Here is an 18,077-nt window from a genome sequence, read left to right as displayed (position 1 = left end):
GCACAAGGCATAAGGTGCTTTTTTTGAACACAGCTGAGTCCTATTTGATTTCCAAAACAGGGTATGGTCCCCCAAGCACCAAAAGGAGTGATCCTAAAACAGAGAGCCGAAAGTTAGCTCTTAGTATGCCTAGTGAGCCCTTTCCCTGCCCACCATGCCGCTTAAAAATATATTGCTTTAAAACTTATTTTATAAAGTATGGTATTTAAAGTTTACAGGAATAGAACTATTTTTGAAAACCTTTCAAAAAGAAGAGTACCTCTTCAGCTTTTAAAAAAATAGTATTAACCACATATATTTTCTCTTAAATGATTCTGGTTGAAAATTATTAATTCAGTCTGTAAATCGAATTATGTAAATTTAATTTAGGACAAAGGATTTTTATTATTTTGAAGCTTGTGCACCAAAGAGCAATACAACATGGCATTAGTACTGGACCAAATCAGCTTGCAGAAACTTAACTGCCTATAATTTGTCACAGACGAGTTCATGGTGATGAAAGCTGATTTAATATACTACAAAAATTCAAAACAGCAAAGCACTACTGTCATCACAATGAACTATTAAATATAGGGGAAGTTAAGAAAAAAGACAGTATACTAATACCCCAAACTACCCAATTTAACTTGTCTTCATATTTATTAACACTTGTATAAACTGAGATATGCAACTGTGAAACAAAAATGTTGGTTTCCTCTGTCTCCAAACTTGCATTTTAAATGTACATTAGAAAACAATACTGAGAAGCTATACAAAGTTTTTGAAGAAAAAGTATTGCCATGAATTTGCACCAAAAGAGCCCTGTAAATATTGCTCCAAATGGCATATTTGCTGCCGCAGGACAATATAGAGTAAAGGAGAAAATAGTTGGCTTATTCTCTAGACATTACATCAGGTCAGATTAGAGAGAAAATATTTGCTCCCAATAACTGAGATTTCTACCGTTTGTTGAAATTGCAATCAAATAGTGTGCAAACGTGGAGTGGCTTTATAATTGTACATTAGGAACAAGGGTGAGAAATATCTTTTTCATTTGAAGATTCTGGTTTAATTCCTGTAGCAGTAATCAGTTTGATAATGAAGCATTCATGGAGAATCTCTGTAAATAGGAGTAATAGTTTTAACATTGTAATGGAATGTGATTTGGCAAATGAGTGTGCAAAGATGAACTAACAGTCTTCTTAACTGCTTATGAAGATGATGTGGCAAAATCATAACTAAATCTCCATGCCATACGTTGATGATGGTAGAAGATATGACATATGAAATGCCCAAAGAAATAAATCTGAATGCATCAAGTACATGATTAAAAAAATGTATATGTATGAATTGTATGTACCTGCAGTTTAATGTCGATTATCTAAAGAAATACTGAGTTGTACCAAGGACAAATGACACAAATGTCATTCAAGATGATGATCCTTGTTAAAAAGATTTCACGTAGCTGAGAGAATTATATTTATAAAGTTGCCTAAAAAGAAAATTGGCAGGAGAACAGTTTTTATACTCATATGATCTCTCCATGGAAGAAATATTCTAAAAGTAATAAGCTCTTAAATGTAAGATATCTGAATTATTAAGCATTAAGTATTAAGATGTCTGAATGACTTAAGAACCAAGAATACCAGCAAAATATCATATTTTCGGGCCGTAGCAATAGCTCAACAGGCTGGATGTATCCTTTGCCTTTAAAAGACCCAGTTACAATACTGATGTACTGAGTGGTTCCCTAAGTAGAGAGCCAAAAACAAGTTCTGGGCTTCACCACATATGGTCCCCAAACAAACAAGGTAAAAATTTTAAGCCTATTTGTAGTCAGGCATAAACTTTGTGAGTAAATCACAACTCTCATGTGAAAAAGAAAAATTGAAATTGTCTGAAATCCTAAGGTTATAACAAATTCAGTAATACTTAATATTTAGATGGAAAATTTCTCATTAACATTGACAATAGACTATGCATATTAAGTTCATTAAAATGCACATAAATTTCTTACACTGTTGCTTAGGTCTATTGGATCTACTGTTAGTTGACTTTAACGACAAATAGTAAACTGTATTGGTCTTCATATAATCTGCATATTATTTGCAAAAATCTAAAAAATAGTAAGTAACGGTTACAGGTGTTCAGCAACTATTAAAACTTGAAGGCTACATTACATAAATTGACTCTAGAATTTTACCTATGAAATCACTCAAGTCTCTCGTAAGTTTCTGGGGTTTTTAAAGAATGAATCCTATGCAAAAAATACCCACATTCAAACAAGATTAGCTCTTCATTTTATAAACTGTTACAAGTCTGTGGGTGATTTTACTTAAGTTACAAATAACATTTTAAGCACAATTTTTAACTTTGGCTATTTGTTCCATATTATTATATTCTAAGAATGAATAGGAGTTAAGATGCATCACTGAAAATTTCTAAAGCGTGGAAATTTTGAAGCTGAACTTCAAACCCGAGCTGTAGCCTTCTGGAATCTGTGATTTAAACACATACATCAAGAATGAAGAAATATCCCCTTTATTCACCTCTCTTTGGATCACCACAATATTCAGATGAATTATTGTATCTGCTCTGAATTTGAATTAAACTAGTAAGGTCAGTGTTATTGCCTATGTCAAAATGAGTATAACCGTACAATATACAGCCAACCTTATGCAATATGATTATTTTAACATAAAAACATCTTTCCTGCTTTGTTTTATAATCTAACACCAAAAGACTATTTGCAAGCATGAGGAGGGCAAAAAATAAAACTACAGCATCTTATTCAAAGATAGGCAATCTTTACAGAAATTTCTAGAATTCAAGATAAAATCAAACCAGTGGAAATCTTCTTAGGCCTAGACTAAAATTAATGTTTCACTAAACTAGCAAACATAACAGAACTTACAAAAACAAAGGGTGAAAAATTATTCACCTCTTTATAAATAAGGGAAAAGAGGCTCAAAATGCTAAAGTAAATAAGTATCAGGCCAAGGATTCTGTAAAACATTATAGCATTATACAAAGTGGTTTTATTTTTTTTTCATGTTTAGAGAAACAAAACCTTGTTTATGAAGGACTGGACTGTAGGGCACTCACTGAAAAGAAGGGTCACCAAATGGAGAGTTCAAGAAACTTTTTGAAATTTAAGTGAACAGTAAACAAATTACAGTGACACACCCTTGTCATGTCTGCAGTTTTGTTTCCTTATTTTTCACGTTGAACTTTTAATAATATCACATCTTGTAAAATTTTCCAGACTATATAAAAAATTTATTCGGGAATTTCATCTTGCTCCTCAGAAATTAAAAAAAAATACATATATGTTCTTCTACTTAACATGAAAAAAGTTCTTAAAATTAGTTCTACTTATATTATTCCCATCTGATGTAAAAAATGTGAAATAAAGTTCCCCCTGCTTCCTTTAGACTATCAGTTAACTCATTTAAGAACATTATTTTAGTAGAAAAATAATTCAATACCAGTATTTTAAATCTATGTTTACTCACATATGTATATATTCTTAAAAAAAGATACATATCTCCTTTTTCATATCAATTCACAAATCACACACACGATGAGATACAAACATACTTTAAAATAGGTTCATTTAATTTCAAATCTCAGTTGCACATATGAAAACACTTGTCTGTTGACTTTAACATACTGGAAAGTTGTACCGGCACAAACATTCTAGTTGTTTCTTTTAAATGAAACAAAAAAAAATCCCATACTATAAAAGTATGTTCCTCTTTCCTCTCTAGTTTCTCCTCCTCTTTTATATTTCCATCCAAGTACAACTCACAAACAGATTATCTCTCCCTTCCCCCTTTCCTGCCTGTAAAATCCAAGTTAGACAAACACTGTGTGGCTGAAATGACATATTTGAATGGAATTCAGACCCACCAGTTCCTGTTTATGTTTCTGATTTGAGAATGTTGTCTTCTCATTCACTATACATTAAGAATACTGCAGAGCCATAAATAGTGTCAGGTTACATGCAAGCAGGACCAATGAGCATTTATCATTATTTCCAGTCAACTGGCAAAAGCAGCAGCTGATGGAACACTATACCCTTCAGCGTTGTATAAATGGACATTCCAGAGACAGAATGTGTGTGTGTGTGTGTGTGTGTGTGTGTGTGTGTGTGTGCGCGCGTGAGTGCGTGCGCGCGCGTATGTGTGTTTCCTTTCAGTTCCCATTTTATGAATGAAACTCCAGGCTCTATAGAGTCCATTCATGTAAGAGAAATGCTTACAGGGCTCTGCCCCTAGGGATCAATCAGTCATGGGTAAAACTGATATGATTGGTTTAAGACAGACTTCAGCCTTCCATTACTGACTTAAAATGCAGTCCCTGTCCATTTGACCCATGTTAATGCATAAAGAGTAAATCCAGACTGTAGTCTCAATTCTCAAATCAAATCACTAGCCAATGCCACTTACTGTAACTGTAGATTCAGAACATATTTAAGTATTTCTTAGAAAAACTAATATAGTAGACCAGAGTACTGTTTTAGAGGATTTGCTATATTTACTCAAAAACAAATGAAAATAAATATGAAAAGACTAAACAACAAAAAAGCAATACAAAATTTTGAGATCAATTTATGACCTTTATTATAATAAAATCAATTAGGAAGATACCACTGCCATTATTCACAATGAAGGAATATAAAAATCAAGAGCTACAGTGGTCTACTAGTCCACATATCATTGCTGAGTATAAGAAAATTATCTTTAGATGCAAGAGGAAGTTAAGATGATAACATATTTTGAACCATCAATAACTCATTTTTTTAATACTTCAGTACTTTAAGACTTAAATTTTTGTAAATAGCTTTAAAATTAGAAGTGAAAAAAAATGACTGCCCTTTTTCAGGAGAAAATGCATTCGGGCCATCAGCAAAAGATGTTCGTAATGAATTAGGGCCAAGGTTTGACCTTTAGGAAGGTTAAATGTCAACCACAAAAAGGCACCGTTTATGGAGCTATAATCACTGCTGTTCTAGAAACTACTAAATATGATAATGCTTAAAAATGCTGACAGTTCTTAGGGGGAGAAAAAAGTATGAATGGTTTGTAACTATTGGTACCGAACACTCCCAATCATATAATTGGTTTGTTCACTTATCTATCGCTTTTTTCTTAACTCCTAAATGCTGCTCTCCTTCAATGACCTGAAGTCATAGAGAAAACAGTCAACAACCTATATATATATATATATATATATATATATACATATATATATATATATACATATATATATATATATATGCCTCCAATGTGTCCTTTTAGGATCTTTACATAAAAGGACCCTGATAAATGTGCTTAAACCAATGAATCTCTATTTGTATTCCTATGAGGGGGCAGAAAAATTATCTTCTTAATCTGTTATTAAACCAATGATCCCATAACTTGCTTGAGAGTATTATTACAAATCCTGCAAGGGAAATCACAAACAATGCTGAAAAGGATTGGGTATAACCACAATTTACAAAAAATGACACTTCTAACATAAAGATACTTCTCTCGTGCCATTTCAGAGTAGTAGGAATACTGAAAACTATACACAAAGTTTCTTGAATACGTGGGCTGCAATCCCATTTGGGTAAAAATAATATATATGCTTGTTTGGGGGTGGGAGTGGGGATACAGAAAAATGTAATATAAAATGAAAATGTACTATCAAAACAAATATCATTGTCAGTAGATATTTGCTTTGTATGCCTAGTTCATAAACTCAGGATCACATAAAAATTTTGTGGGCAAAAGAGGTTGTGATTAGGAAAAACAGTCTGCAGAAGAACAGTGCTCCACTAATTGTCCAGTCAGGAGGGTAGACACATTCATGGAAAAGACAGGGGTAGTACCTTCAAGAGGGGAGGCTTTCTGTTTGCATGAAAATGTGTATTTCTAGGAGGATGCAGAGTGATGTTTGTTTTCCCTGAAAAGAACACAGGAGGCCAATTAAATTTGGGAAGCTCTGTCCTAATGTTCAGGCTAGATTTATGTGAACTCTGCCTGGTGAAACCTAAACATATTCCTAGTTTTAATATAGCTAACATGATGTAAATTTTCAGAAGCATTTGCTTCATCCTTTTGCTGCTTACATATCATATTTCTACATGCTGAGTACAGATCATTCTTTCATAAAAAAGTTTCTTGGCTAGCCTTCATTATAGCTCTAAAGTGATGATTTAAAAAAGAAAGTACAAAATAAATATGGGGACACTTGCTTAGGTGAACAATAGATATCCTTTAATTATTTTAAATCACATTTTAAAAGTACAAAGAGGTCCGAGTTATACTTGTTCAAAATGTGAATTTTCCTGACATCTGTTTAATATATTTGCAGTTCTCCATGAAATTTCTGTCAAAAAAAAAGTTCTACGAACAAAAGTTTAACAAACACTGTTCACAGGCTAGAGCAACAGCACAGTGGGTAAGGTGCTTTTGCCTTGTACACAGCCAACCAGTGTCTAATCCCTGGCATCCCATATGGTCACCCGAGCACTGCCAGGAGTAATTCCTGAGTACAGAGCCAGGAGTAAACCTAGAACACTGCCGGTTGTGACCGAAAAACAAAACAAAAATAAATGAAGAGATAAATGAAAAATACTGTTCTGTCCAATTTTAAGCAATTTGGCTACCACAGATTTTAACAATGGCCAAAAAAATCCAATATCAAGATTCAAACTCCATGTTTGAACCAAATGATTTTGGTGTCAGATAAGCCATTACTTTACATTAATTTGTTTTCTTTTAATTCAATCTTCTCCTGAATAACTTGTAGGAAAAGTCGCTTTTCTACTCCTTTGATAATCTCAAATCTTGACACTGTCTACATGTTTTCCAAAAGGAAATCAAGTACCTTTCATTAGAAATGCTATATGGTTCTCTATATTTTGCTGTATGAAAACAATAAATACCTAACAATCAAAATATATTTCTCACAAATCAGGCAAAGGACATCTGAGGCCTGAAAATAAATACTCATATTGCCTTGGATCAGAGCTGTACACTTTTTTTGAAATGTGGTGTCAGGAATCAAACCTGGGGTCATCAAATCTGCGGGTCTCAGAATTTTATTTTTTTTCTTTTTTTTCTCCTTTTTCCTTCCCCCTCCCCCCTTTTTTTCTTTTTATTATTCAAAAGAGTATGCTTCTTTGAAAGTTAGGACCACATATCCAATGATACATGCATACAAACTGGGTATTATGACACTTTTCTTTTTCTAATTAGATAAAAGATATCGGACAAAACTGTGTGCTAAAGTATGAATGAAAAAATCTTAGTTCTAGTAGGTTATTTCACATAAATTGATTGGTCATATATTTTGTCTGTAAGATTGGCGGTGGAAAGAAGGTATTTGAACTAGATGAGCTTCAAGAAATATCATGAGGGTAAAGATTTAGGATTCTGTGAAATAACTTACATTTATTTCCCAATTTTAAATAGTGTTAACATTATTTGTAACCACAGTTCCTATGAATCCAAATTGAAAGATAGCCTCATCCAGACTAGTATTAGTAGCACTAAAATAAACCACTAAAATACACAAAAACACTTTCTTTAGCAAACACAAGATGGAAACACTTTCCACCCACCCCCTCCTGCCCCACTCACATCTAATACTCCCTCCTCTCTGAAGCTCACTTTTCCACCTTATCTAATTTCAGAAAACTCCCTGAAAAGTTTATCTTCCCCCTTTCATTTGCATCTTAAGCATTCTCTACCACATGGCTGGGAGGTGTCTTTTAAATTAATGAGTCACTAAGTAGGAACTGAGGGCTAGAAACACCTTATCGATATAGTATCCACCCAAGCAGCAACTACATTTAGATTTTTTCATACACGCAAAGTGCAAAGAAACATAGCACAAACAATGGGGCTGCAAGTAGTATGATGAAATGAACATGAAACTCAACAGGCCATGTATACACACTCTCCCTTCTCCAAAGCAGCCTTGGGACATAAACTAATAAAATTAGGTAAGTCTGCAACCTATAAATTATATTGAAATTCTCAGAATTCTAATTTACAAGTTAGAAATTTACAAGTTAGAAATTTACAAATGACCTGTACATTTCTCTTTTGCAACACTGAATCTATTGATATTTAAAATTATAATATGTATACTGTCTAATCACAAAAGTGGTATATAATTTTATTAAAATAAATGAAACACAAAATGAAACATTATACACAAAATGAAAAAGCCTATGTCATTCTCCATTTGGCATTTATATATGAGGTCGTAATTTCTGTGACTCATGTCTTACATATTTTTCTTGTCTTTTTTAACCAAATAGTCTCACTTTAAACATCTGGCTTCTGAGTCAGAGAGATAGCTCAATAGGCTAGAGTAAATGCTTTAAAAGTAGAAGTCATGATTTTGATACCAAGGTCCCCTGCACTCTGCTAGAAGTGATCCCAACACTAAAACCAAAACAAATAGTCCTAACTTTTAATGATTTAATATTACTGTTATATAAACACATCAGTTATTTCCTGTATATTTATAGTTCTATCTCCCTCAATCCTTCTATTCCTCTTATATACCCATTAAGTATCTTTCATTTCTTAGGATACATTCCTCAGAGTGATAACACTCCAGCAAAACACATGAATGAATATTGTGTGCTAACATTTTCTTGAAATAAACTGTCATTTTAAGGTGCCAACTACCTGAGCTATGAAAAATAAAATAAAATGAACTAAAACAAAATGTCAATCATCCAGCAATACATACAACTCTACCAAATTAAGTTGTTATAAGTAGGTAAAGCATGAGCCTCAATAGGCATTCTGGACATGAAAAATCTCATATATAAGCATTAAGATGGGAAGTTACCATGCTCCTAGGAATATTGGACATTACATAAGGCACTGCTGATAAGTCACCAAGTCACTGGGTCAAGAAATCATTTTGGATTCAGGAAATAACAACCAAATAACAAACCAAGAATCACCACCCAAACGTTTATATTAATTTATTTATTTTTATTTTTTTTTTTGCTTTTTGGGTCACACCCAGCAATGCTCAGGGGTTACTCCTGGCTTTGCACTCAGGAATTACTCCTGCGGTGCTTGGGGGACCATATGGGATGCCAGGGATCGAACCCGGGTCGGCCGCGTGCAAGGCAAACGCCCTACCCGCTGTGCTATCGCTCCGGCTCCTAAAACAAGTTTTAATTATAACCTTACCTGACTTAAAAGTTAATTTATAAAGCTCTGTTAATCTATGAAAGAGTAGAAGGAGTATAAAATATAACAACTGAATTATTAGGTTGTTTAAAAGTTAGTATCATAATATATAATCAATCATGATGACACTATGCTGGCTCACCAAATTAGCCCTAAATATCAGTTTTTATCTGTGTCTTCTAATAGTTTTTTCTTTTCTCTGGAATAAAAATGTCTACCCTACTAGCATAATATTTTGCATTTTTTAGCTTAAATAATCGGCAGTTAAAATTGCATTCCTGTAATTATAATTATAACTAATAGGCCTTCCATTTCCCATGTCATAATTAATGTCAGGCTTTATTAGAGTATAATCATGCTGCCTTTTTACTTACCAAATTTTTTTTTATTTTCACAACATTTATGTTATATTAAATTAAGCAATAGTGTCCTAGAGACCTTCTGAAAGGAGGTCAATAACTGTCCCTTTAGATATTGATGCAGGTTAAACTATGAAGTATTCTTCTATTGTTTTAGAATAAAACAGTTTCAAACTGTGGCAATTGTTCAGCAGCAGTACGTGAACAAAAAAAGAAATGTGTGACGCAGTGATATATTAGACTTCCTTAAAAGGCAGTTTTTAATGTGCTCTCAGTAAAAATAAAAGATCTAAAAACAACAAAGCAAAATATCTGATAGAGTTCACACTTTTGAAATTATAGTATATCAATAGGGTCAACAGTTTATAACAGTTAGGTTGCTAGTAAAATACCTTCCCATACCCAAAGATTAATATTTCATAGGCACAGGCAATATTGTTACATTCTAACCACAACAGAATATACATCTTCTTTATCTAACTGCTTATGTAAAATCTAGCTGTATGTCATTCATGATAATAAATTAGAATTCAAAGATGTTACAAAATCTATTTAGAGGGGAGAGAAGTAAATCAAAATTAACATTTAATAATTTTTAATTATTATTTTCTTTCTTAGGAGACCACACCTAGTGGTTCCCAGGGCTTTCCCCTGGATCTCTGCACAGGGGTGATTCTTGGTAGTGCTCAGAGAGTCTTATGTAGTGGATCAAACCAGGATCAGCCATGTGCAAGACAAGCACCTAAACTTAGTACTATCTTGGTTGGTTCCTAAAATGGGATCCGAAACTGTGGTGAACTGAGTGAATTATGTCACCCCAAATTCGTTTTTGAAGACCTATGTTCAGTATGGGAATTGGAAGCAGTGTCTTTGAGAGATAATTAGATTAGACAAAGCCTTAAGTGTGCAACTTCATTAGAGTTCTTCATAAGGACAGAAACCCTCTTTCCATCAAATGAAAACAACCAGGGTCCAGTCTCATCCTCCTATAAACAGCTGCCTCTCGACCACTTCCTTGAACCGAAGTACAGACATTGGGACAGAGTTCTCTGTCTTACGCAAACTGGATCTAAAAAGAACATACTAGAAGCTGGAGCAATAGTAAAGAAGGCAGGATGCTTGCCTTCCATGGGGTTGACCTGGGATTCAATCCCAGGCATCACATATTGGCCCCTGAACACAGCCAGGAGTGATCCCTGAATACAGAGACAGTGGCAAGTCTGTGGTAAGACTAGGTGTGGCCCCAACCCAAAATAAATAAAATAAAAAGAACCCACTAAAACTCTGAAGTAGAGCTATTATCAGCTGGGCAGGATGTCATGAGTCCTGGATTGACACACTATTTAGCAGTAGATGCGTGCTTCCTCTTAGTCCTCAGTGTTCTGGCACAGTAAGGCAGTGTGAAATTAAAGAATGGCCTGAGAGAGGTTCTATGGTATAAGACTCTCTATTGATAGATTTAAGGGCAATTCCCAATAAATCAGGTAATTTTAACAAAACTGGAAACTTAAGACCTAGAGACAGTTTTGTTTCATCAGCAAAACTTAAAGATTCTATAACTTTCTATCCAGCCAAAAGAAATTATATTATTTAAAAATATTTCCATGTCTACCACACCATACTATTTTAATACAGTAAACATGTCAATAGTGTCTTGTAGGTACACACTAACCTTCTCATGAACAGGAGCTTGATTTCATACAAGTGTTTTTAAAATTCTCGATATGTGTGAAAAACTGTTCTAAGTTCAAGATTATAGCCAAAGAAATAGTAATGAGTCATTTTTTTTTAAAATCTCAACGTCAAATGTTGGCAAAGTAGTTGGTTATATTTGGAATATAAATATAAAGTACTACTTACTTTTTTGGAACCCACCCCTCTGGATCTTAAAATACTACTTTGTGCAGTATTCCTAGTTCAGTAAGTTTAAATAAAGGTGAGCTCTAAAATGAAAAATGCAGATAAGCTGCATGAGTAAACCAGGTGAATGATATGCATAACTTTTGCTATTATGCATATCATTCACCAATAATGTGGAAAAATAAACACAAAATTTAAAGCAATGTGATAGAACACAAAAGAACATTAGAGCCTGGCAAGCTACCGATGGTATATTCAGTATGCCAAAAACAGTAACAAGTCTCACAATTGAGACGTTACTGGTGCCCGCTCAAGCAAATACATGAACAATGGGACAACAGTGCTACACTGCTACCGTTAGTGAACAGTTTTACAACAAATGAAAAAAAAGCACAGAATCAGAAAAATAATGACAGCGTCATTCTCTTAGGCCAAGAATATGTAATTTTGCTAATTGCAATTCTCTTTGACCTGATTTCACTTCTATACACTCATTCAATTACTGAGTCATGTAAAAATGGTTTGGTAGTCTTACCCTTCACATACAGAGAAAGATTCGACTAGGATAGAATCAGAAAATTACACACCAAAAATGTGGTGATGAGCCACCCAGTCTGATGCAAACACTGAAAAAAAAAAAGGGTGAGGAGCAGGAGGAACTGTACAGACACTATGGCACTTGGGTTTCACAAGACTGACCAGATTCAATCCCCAGCACCCCCTATGGCTCCCTGAGTCTGTCAGGAGTACGCCTTGAGCACTGCCAGGTGTGCCACCTCCACCACAAAAAGGAAAACCAAAGTGACGTGCAAATAAAATCTCCTAAATGTTACTCCATTAAAGCAGGGACCTACCTGAGTCATATGCAAAATCTCTGGGCTCCTGTTTGATCATCAGCGGAGGGGGGAAGCTTTGGCTGGCTGCTCCACCAACCATGGTGTTATGTTCATACACCGGGTCATGATACTCCTGCTTAAAGCCTTGAGGTGGGAAGGGGATGTTTGGTTCAGACATTTGTCGTTGATACATAGGACGTCCTTCCCTTGGCATCGTTGGCAGAGGAGGAAAGGAATTACAAGGCTCAGAAAGTTGGCGACGAAATCTGGGAAATAAGAAGGCATGTTTCAATTAAAATGCTAACATGCCATTGTTTTTAAAATTCTGATACAATTTTTTTAACTGCTTGGTTGAAGAACAAGATATCTACTGACCAGAAGTATAAACCTTTAAGAAAGACTAAATTTTTTTTTTATCTGGGTCAGTGGCACTGTGGATTTTATTCAAATCATAACATAAGTTATATAACCCTTTTAAATAGTTCCTGCCACCACCACTGTTGTATATTGCAGTAAGTTAAATGTGTGATTTCAATAGGATAGTAGAACAGATTCTTTTAACAGGTAAACTGTTAAATTGGATCATTTACTAAATTTTCCATGATGATGATCTCAAATTATTACATAAATATATAACATACATATGTATCTATATGTATATACATGCATATACATATTAAATACAAAACAAAGATAACAAAAAGTCTGATATAAATGGGCAGATTCTTTGATGAGATTGTATCAGCAAACAAAAAACCTGAACCAAATTAAAAAAACACTTTTTAAATTTAATTTTCATTTCTTTTACAATTAATTATGGGATCCCAGTCAATTATGAAAGAAAAAAGTGGAAAAAATTCCCCCTAAGCCTCTACAGATGTGCATGTTTCTCAAATTCTGAATAGTATTGTAATTAACTTTGTATTCTGGTAAATAACAAAACTGGAAAAGAAACGGAAATTCAAAGTGGTTTTTAAAACACAACCTCTTCACTGTCAATGGTAACACATAACAAATTAGCTTTCAATAGCTTTATGAAGTATGGGGTTTACAAAAATAAACATATATATTTATATCAAACATTCAAAAATGCAAAGAATACAGATTTGCTATTAGGCAGTAGGGAAGATCTAAGCCTTCGAAGAAGCTAATAGTGAATCTCTATGTTCCTTGCTTGGCTATCCTCTGTAATGATTGGCTAATCACACACTCATTTAATTCTTTATTTCTCATCCATAATAACATTGACCCACCACAAAGATGTGGATTAATTAAAGATTTAAAAGTGCTCTAAAAATGCCCCAAGAGTGCTTAAAAATAACCTATCCAACATTTCAATGAGTAAATATAAGGCTATTAATTCCCATCCACCCCACCCCATCTCCACCGAAAACATTCCTGAGACTTTAATTTGGAAAGTTAACATTTAATTTTGGTAACATTAAATAAAAATAAGGTAAAAGCTCAAGAATGGGAAAGCAACTGCGTTAGCATTTCTAAGAACACACTATGCTATGATTTAACTCTAGGTTCCCTGGATGCCATGCACTGAAATTTCCACCTACACCTGCAGAAAATAAACTTAGAAACTCGGATATTGCAAAACAGTAAGGCTGACTGGCACTGCATTCATTTCCCTTCTCTTGCTTATTTCATTAGCCAAAAAAAGAAACAGAAATTATCATTAAGAACTGTCAAGGAGTGAATCAGAAAATTGTAACTTGAAGTTAAAATAAGAAACCGGCTTGCTTGTGAAGCCTTAAAAAGAAGTTAATAATACTTATACTAAAAGCTTTGTAAGGAATCAAGTCATTTGTTTTTACGAGCCAACCTGATTGCAGTTGATACTCGTAAGGGCCATGCCATACATCAAATACTCATGCTTCTAGAAAGCTAAAAGTTGGGGTCCGGTCTTTATGAGCCTCTGACCAATGGTAAGGTTTACATGACTCAAGCATATTTTGGGAAGAGAATTTATTATCATGTTGATGGGTTGTAGAATAACGTGGAACAGTAATTATTAGTAGGGAGACAGACAAAAAGACAGGATTCCTGCACAGTAGGACCAGGGAATAGTGCCAAAGGGTTGACCTAAGTAAGGAGCAGAGTGAGTCTGAAGAAAGGAACTGGGGTACAGACCAGTTGGTCTCTGAAGTATTTCCAGAGTGAGGAGGGGTACTTAGACCAGAAGGGGGTATTTGGGGAAAAGATCTATTCCCAGAGCAAATTTTTCCATTTATAACTGAGGGACTGTTGTTTTGGGCTGGAGCCCTCCAAGAAATCCTCCTCAGAAACATACGGCTTCAGTGGTTTTCCTGGGACTGGCCAGCTGGTACTGGCCTCAAAACTCAGTGGGGGGACATTGGGAAAAGACCCCAACCTTTCCTCTTTGAGTTCCGGGCCGGCTGTTCCCGGTCTCAAACATTTGACTTCAAGTAGAGAAACAAAAATGGATTTGGCTAAAGCATTCCATATGAGGTCACCTAGAAGTGGGATTGCTTGCCAGGCCCCTTCCATAACAAATAACTGTACCACGAGCAAAACGGCACAATGAGGAATTGTGGTATGGCGAAGGTCAGAAACTGAGGAATCAAGAGGTCTAGGAAGTCAGCAGACGAGGGTAAAATAAAACTTGCTTTTTTGGTCCATATTCTTTCCCCTCTCTAGCCCTGCACAATGTCCATCTGTTTAATGGCCCACCCTGCAAACAAATCTCTTTCATCTGTATTTACAAAACTGTTTACACAGATGCTCATACCATTCTCAAATCGGCAGGGTGAAAAGGGAAAGACAATAGGAAGCCTTTAATAACGAAAGCACAAAAGGACGTAGTGATGGGAACAAAGAAAAGATACAGCTTAGCCTCACATGGGAAGGAATGCTTTCCTCTTCTTCTCTAATAATCCAAGTTGCTATAATTTGAGATGGAGTCTTATTTAAACACCCTATTCAATCAAAAGTAAATCTGAGCACTCTCTTATTTTCAGAAAGTGGCCAGTGGCACATCTTTTGGTTCCGCTGTTGATCTAGAAGATTCCTCTGGCTGAGTCATTTTTATGACAGTGTGTTAGAGCCAGTTTGCACTGGTTTATTGTTAAATCATGTGGAATTCTGTGAGCTAAATTATTAAACACAACCACCAGTAAGAATGAAACTGTTCATTTACAAATGTTTTAAACATATACTAGGAAAGATATCACTGTAGCACTGTCCTCCCCTTGTTCATCGATTTGCTCCAGCGGGCACCAGTAACTAGGAAGGATAATACTAAAAATGTAATACTTTCTAATATCTTACATTTTACTACTAATTATACTCTTAAGATTCTTTATGTCTATTTTATCTGTCCAATGGCATAGTACTGAACATCACACTTTACAATTCCTCATTCAGGTTTGTCAAGGTGATAACTTAAAGTCAGCCATAGGGATAATGTTTACATCACTGACTCATCAAATACTGTAAACCAAATCTTTCACTTTTTCTCCCACAGAGCCTATTAAACATTTACCAATCAGCACAAAAGTTACCCTATAGAAGTATAGGATAGACGATAAATAAAGGATGCTGAAATAGTCAACCTTTGTTTTATTTACATGAGTTTGTTCCTTTCTTGGTGTCAATACTCATCCTTTGTAACAGCTGCACTAAAGTTAAGTCTAGGTTTTGCTCTAGTTCTTGCCTTTCTCCGATCTTAATAAAACTAATTCAGATTCATCTTTTTGCCTTTAACTTTTCAGTGTCCAGGATTATGTACATAAATGTTAAATGTTCGTCATTAGGAAAAGATATAAAATAGTTTTGATCAAGTAAGTTCTACTGTATGAAACTATATAGAGCTAAACCACTCAGTCTAAGGTAAAGAAACTAATTCCATAAGCCACCTACTAAAATTAGTCTTCTACCTTTATAGAACAAGTACACACATATGCTCATAAAAATAGGATGATCTGATTTAAAGTTTAAGTGAAGCAGTTTAATTCAAGCAAGGGGAAAGGAAAATGTTCAAATGTCACTATATAGATTAATTTCCCATTTTAGCAACTAATTTAAATATTTATAAAAGAAAAGTTTATAGATGACCTTCTCCACAAATTAGTTATAACTCAAGTTAGAGCAACCCTTTCTACAAAGATTTTTGCATACATGTGCAAAATTACTATGTTCTCACTGAAGTTGATGATGAGAATTTTTCCCAGAATGTCAAAGATAGTTTTTCAAAGATGGTACACTCAGACTACCTGTGATCCATGGGGTAGCTGCTGTCTTGGATGGTCTGCGATGGAGGGAGGTGAGCTGGGTATGTGCGGTCAGGCTTCGGAGTGTGAGTTGAGTTTGGAGATGCATGATGTAGTGGGGAAACTGGAGTGCTGGATGGTGTTGGGGGGTTAGAGGGCCTCATTCCCACTTGTGGCTTCTGATCATAGGCACTAGCCAGAGGAAAAAAGAAAAAAGAACATGAATTAGATATATCAGCTCAACTGGTTAAGTAAAATGCAAAGCACTTTGCATGCAGTAGGCCTGGATTACGGATCCCCGACAAAACATGATCCTTGAGCACCATCAGGAGTGATCCCTGAGCACAGAGCCAAAAAGAGATGCTGAGCACTGTCAGGTGCAGCTATCAAAAAGAGAAAAAAATGCCATAAAAAATTAAAAGTCAAACCCATGAAAATTATTATTTTAAGGCTTAATCATAAGAAAAGTTACAATTTTACTTTTGGTTTTGCCTTCAGAACCTTCAGGTATCTTAAATAGCACCATCCTGATAAATGGAAATAAAGATATTTAAGATATAATCTCTAACAGAATAGAAAATATGTTCTATGAAGACACAAATAAATAAACTACTTACTTTTAGGAGTATTATTTCTGACCTATGCTGAATACATCTCCTTGCAAAAGTCTGATCAATCTTTTCTAAATTACTAAACGAGCCTGACATTATACTTGTATTTTAAAATATTTTAACACAAAAACTAAAATCAGTCCAAGAACACACCTGGTTGGCCTTTGTGATAGAATTTTAAGAAATACTTTTGCTTTATTTTCATTCTTTTTATATGAAATAAATGATGTGTGGTATCAACTTCCTCACATGAACAATAAAGATTAATGAGGCAAATTAAAATGTCTCTAATATACTTAAGCTTACTTGGAGTGTAAGAATGGGTACAGAGTAATGCTCCTAAAAACAAAATCCTATTATCATCTTTTAACTTCTAAACACAATCACACTCATACACACGGAGCAAGCTTGCTCTATGTGAAGTTAATTATTTAAGCTGTCTACATTAATGTAATCTCTGGAAGGTAAATTAAGTAGCTTGTTTTTTTTTTTTTTTTTGGTTTTCTTAGGTGTTTTTTTTCTTTTCCTTCTTCTGTTTGTTTTTGATATTGGGACACACCTAGCTTTTCTCACTGTGTTTGCGTTTACTCCTGGCTTTGTACTCAAGATCACTCCTGACTACACTTGGGGGACCATGAGATGCTGGGGAACAAACCCAGGTCAGTCATATGCAAAGCCAGCACCTACCCACTGAACTATCACTTTAGTCCCTTAATTAGTTGTTGTAATCGAAAACATACTGTATTGAAGACAAACCTTACTCAAACTTCTAAACAAAATGTTAGTTCTAGGTCAAATTCTATACATTTTTAAATAAATGTATAGAATATACATTCTTTTTTTTTGGGGGGGGTCACACCTGGCAATGCACAGGGGCCACTCCTGGCTCTGCACTCAGGAATTACCCCTGGCGGTGCTCAGGGGACCATATGGGATGCTGGGAATTGAACCCGGGTCAGCCGCATGCAAGGCAAACGCC

General features: G+C 34.8%; 1 protein-coding gene across 4 annotated transcripts in view; it reads right to left on the bottom strand.

Moving 5' to 3' along the window:
- ETV1 (ETS variant transcription factor 1) overlaps window positions 1-18,077 on the bottom strand; it is a 101,914-nt gene that overhangs the window by 24,528 nt on the left and 59,309 nt on the right. For all 4 annotated transcript variants that reach the window (XM_055134047.1, XM_055134046.1, XM_055134045.1 and 1 more), the window contains 2 exons: window positions 16,491-16,679; window positions 12,268-12,515 (listed from right to left, as the gene is read on the bottom strand). In XM_055134047.1, the coding sequence (XP_054990022.1) occupies window positions 12,268-12,515; window positions 16,491-16,679 (437 nt within the window). The remainder of the gene's footprint in view (window positions 1-12,267; window positions 12,516-16,490; window positions 16,680-18,077) is intronic.

The sequence above is a fragment of the Sorex araneus genome, chromosome 1 (genome assembly GCF_027595985.1).
Source record: "Sorex araneus isolate mSorAra2 chromosome 1, mSorAra2.pri, whole genome shotgun sequence".
Classification (NCBI taxonomy): domain Eukaryota; kingdom Metazoa; phylum Chordata; class Mammalia; order Eulipotyphla; family Soricidae; genus Sorex; species Sorex araneus.
The sequence above is the reverse complement of the archived record's forward strand: the minus strand, read 5'-3'. Positions and strand labels throughout refer to the sequence as shown.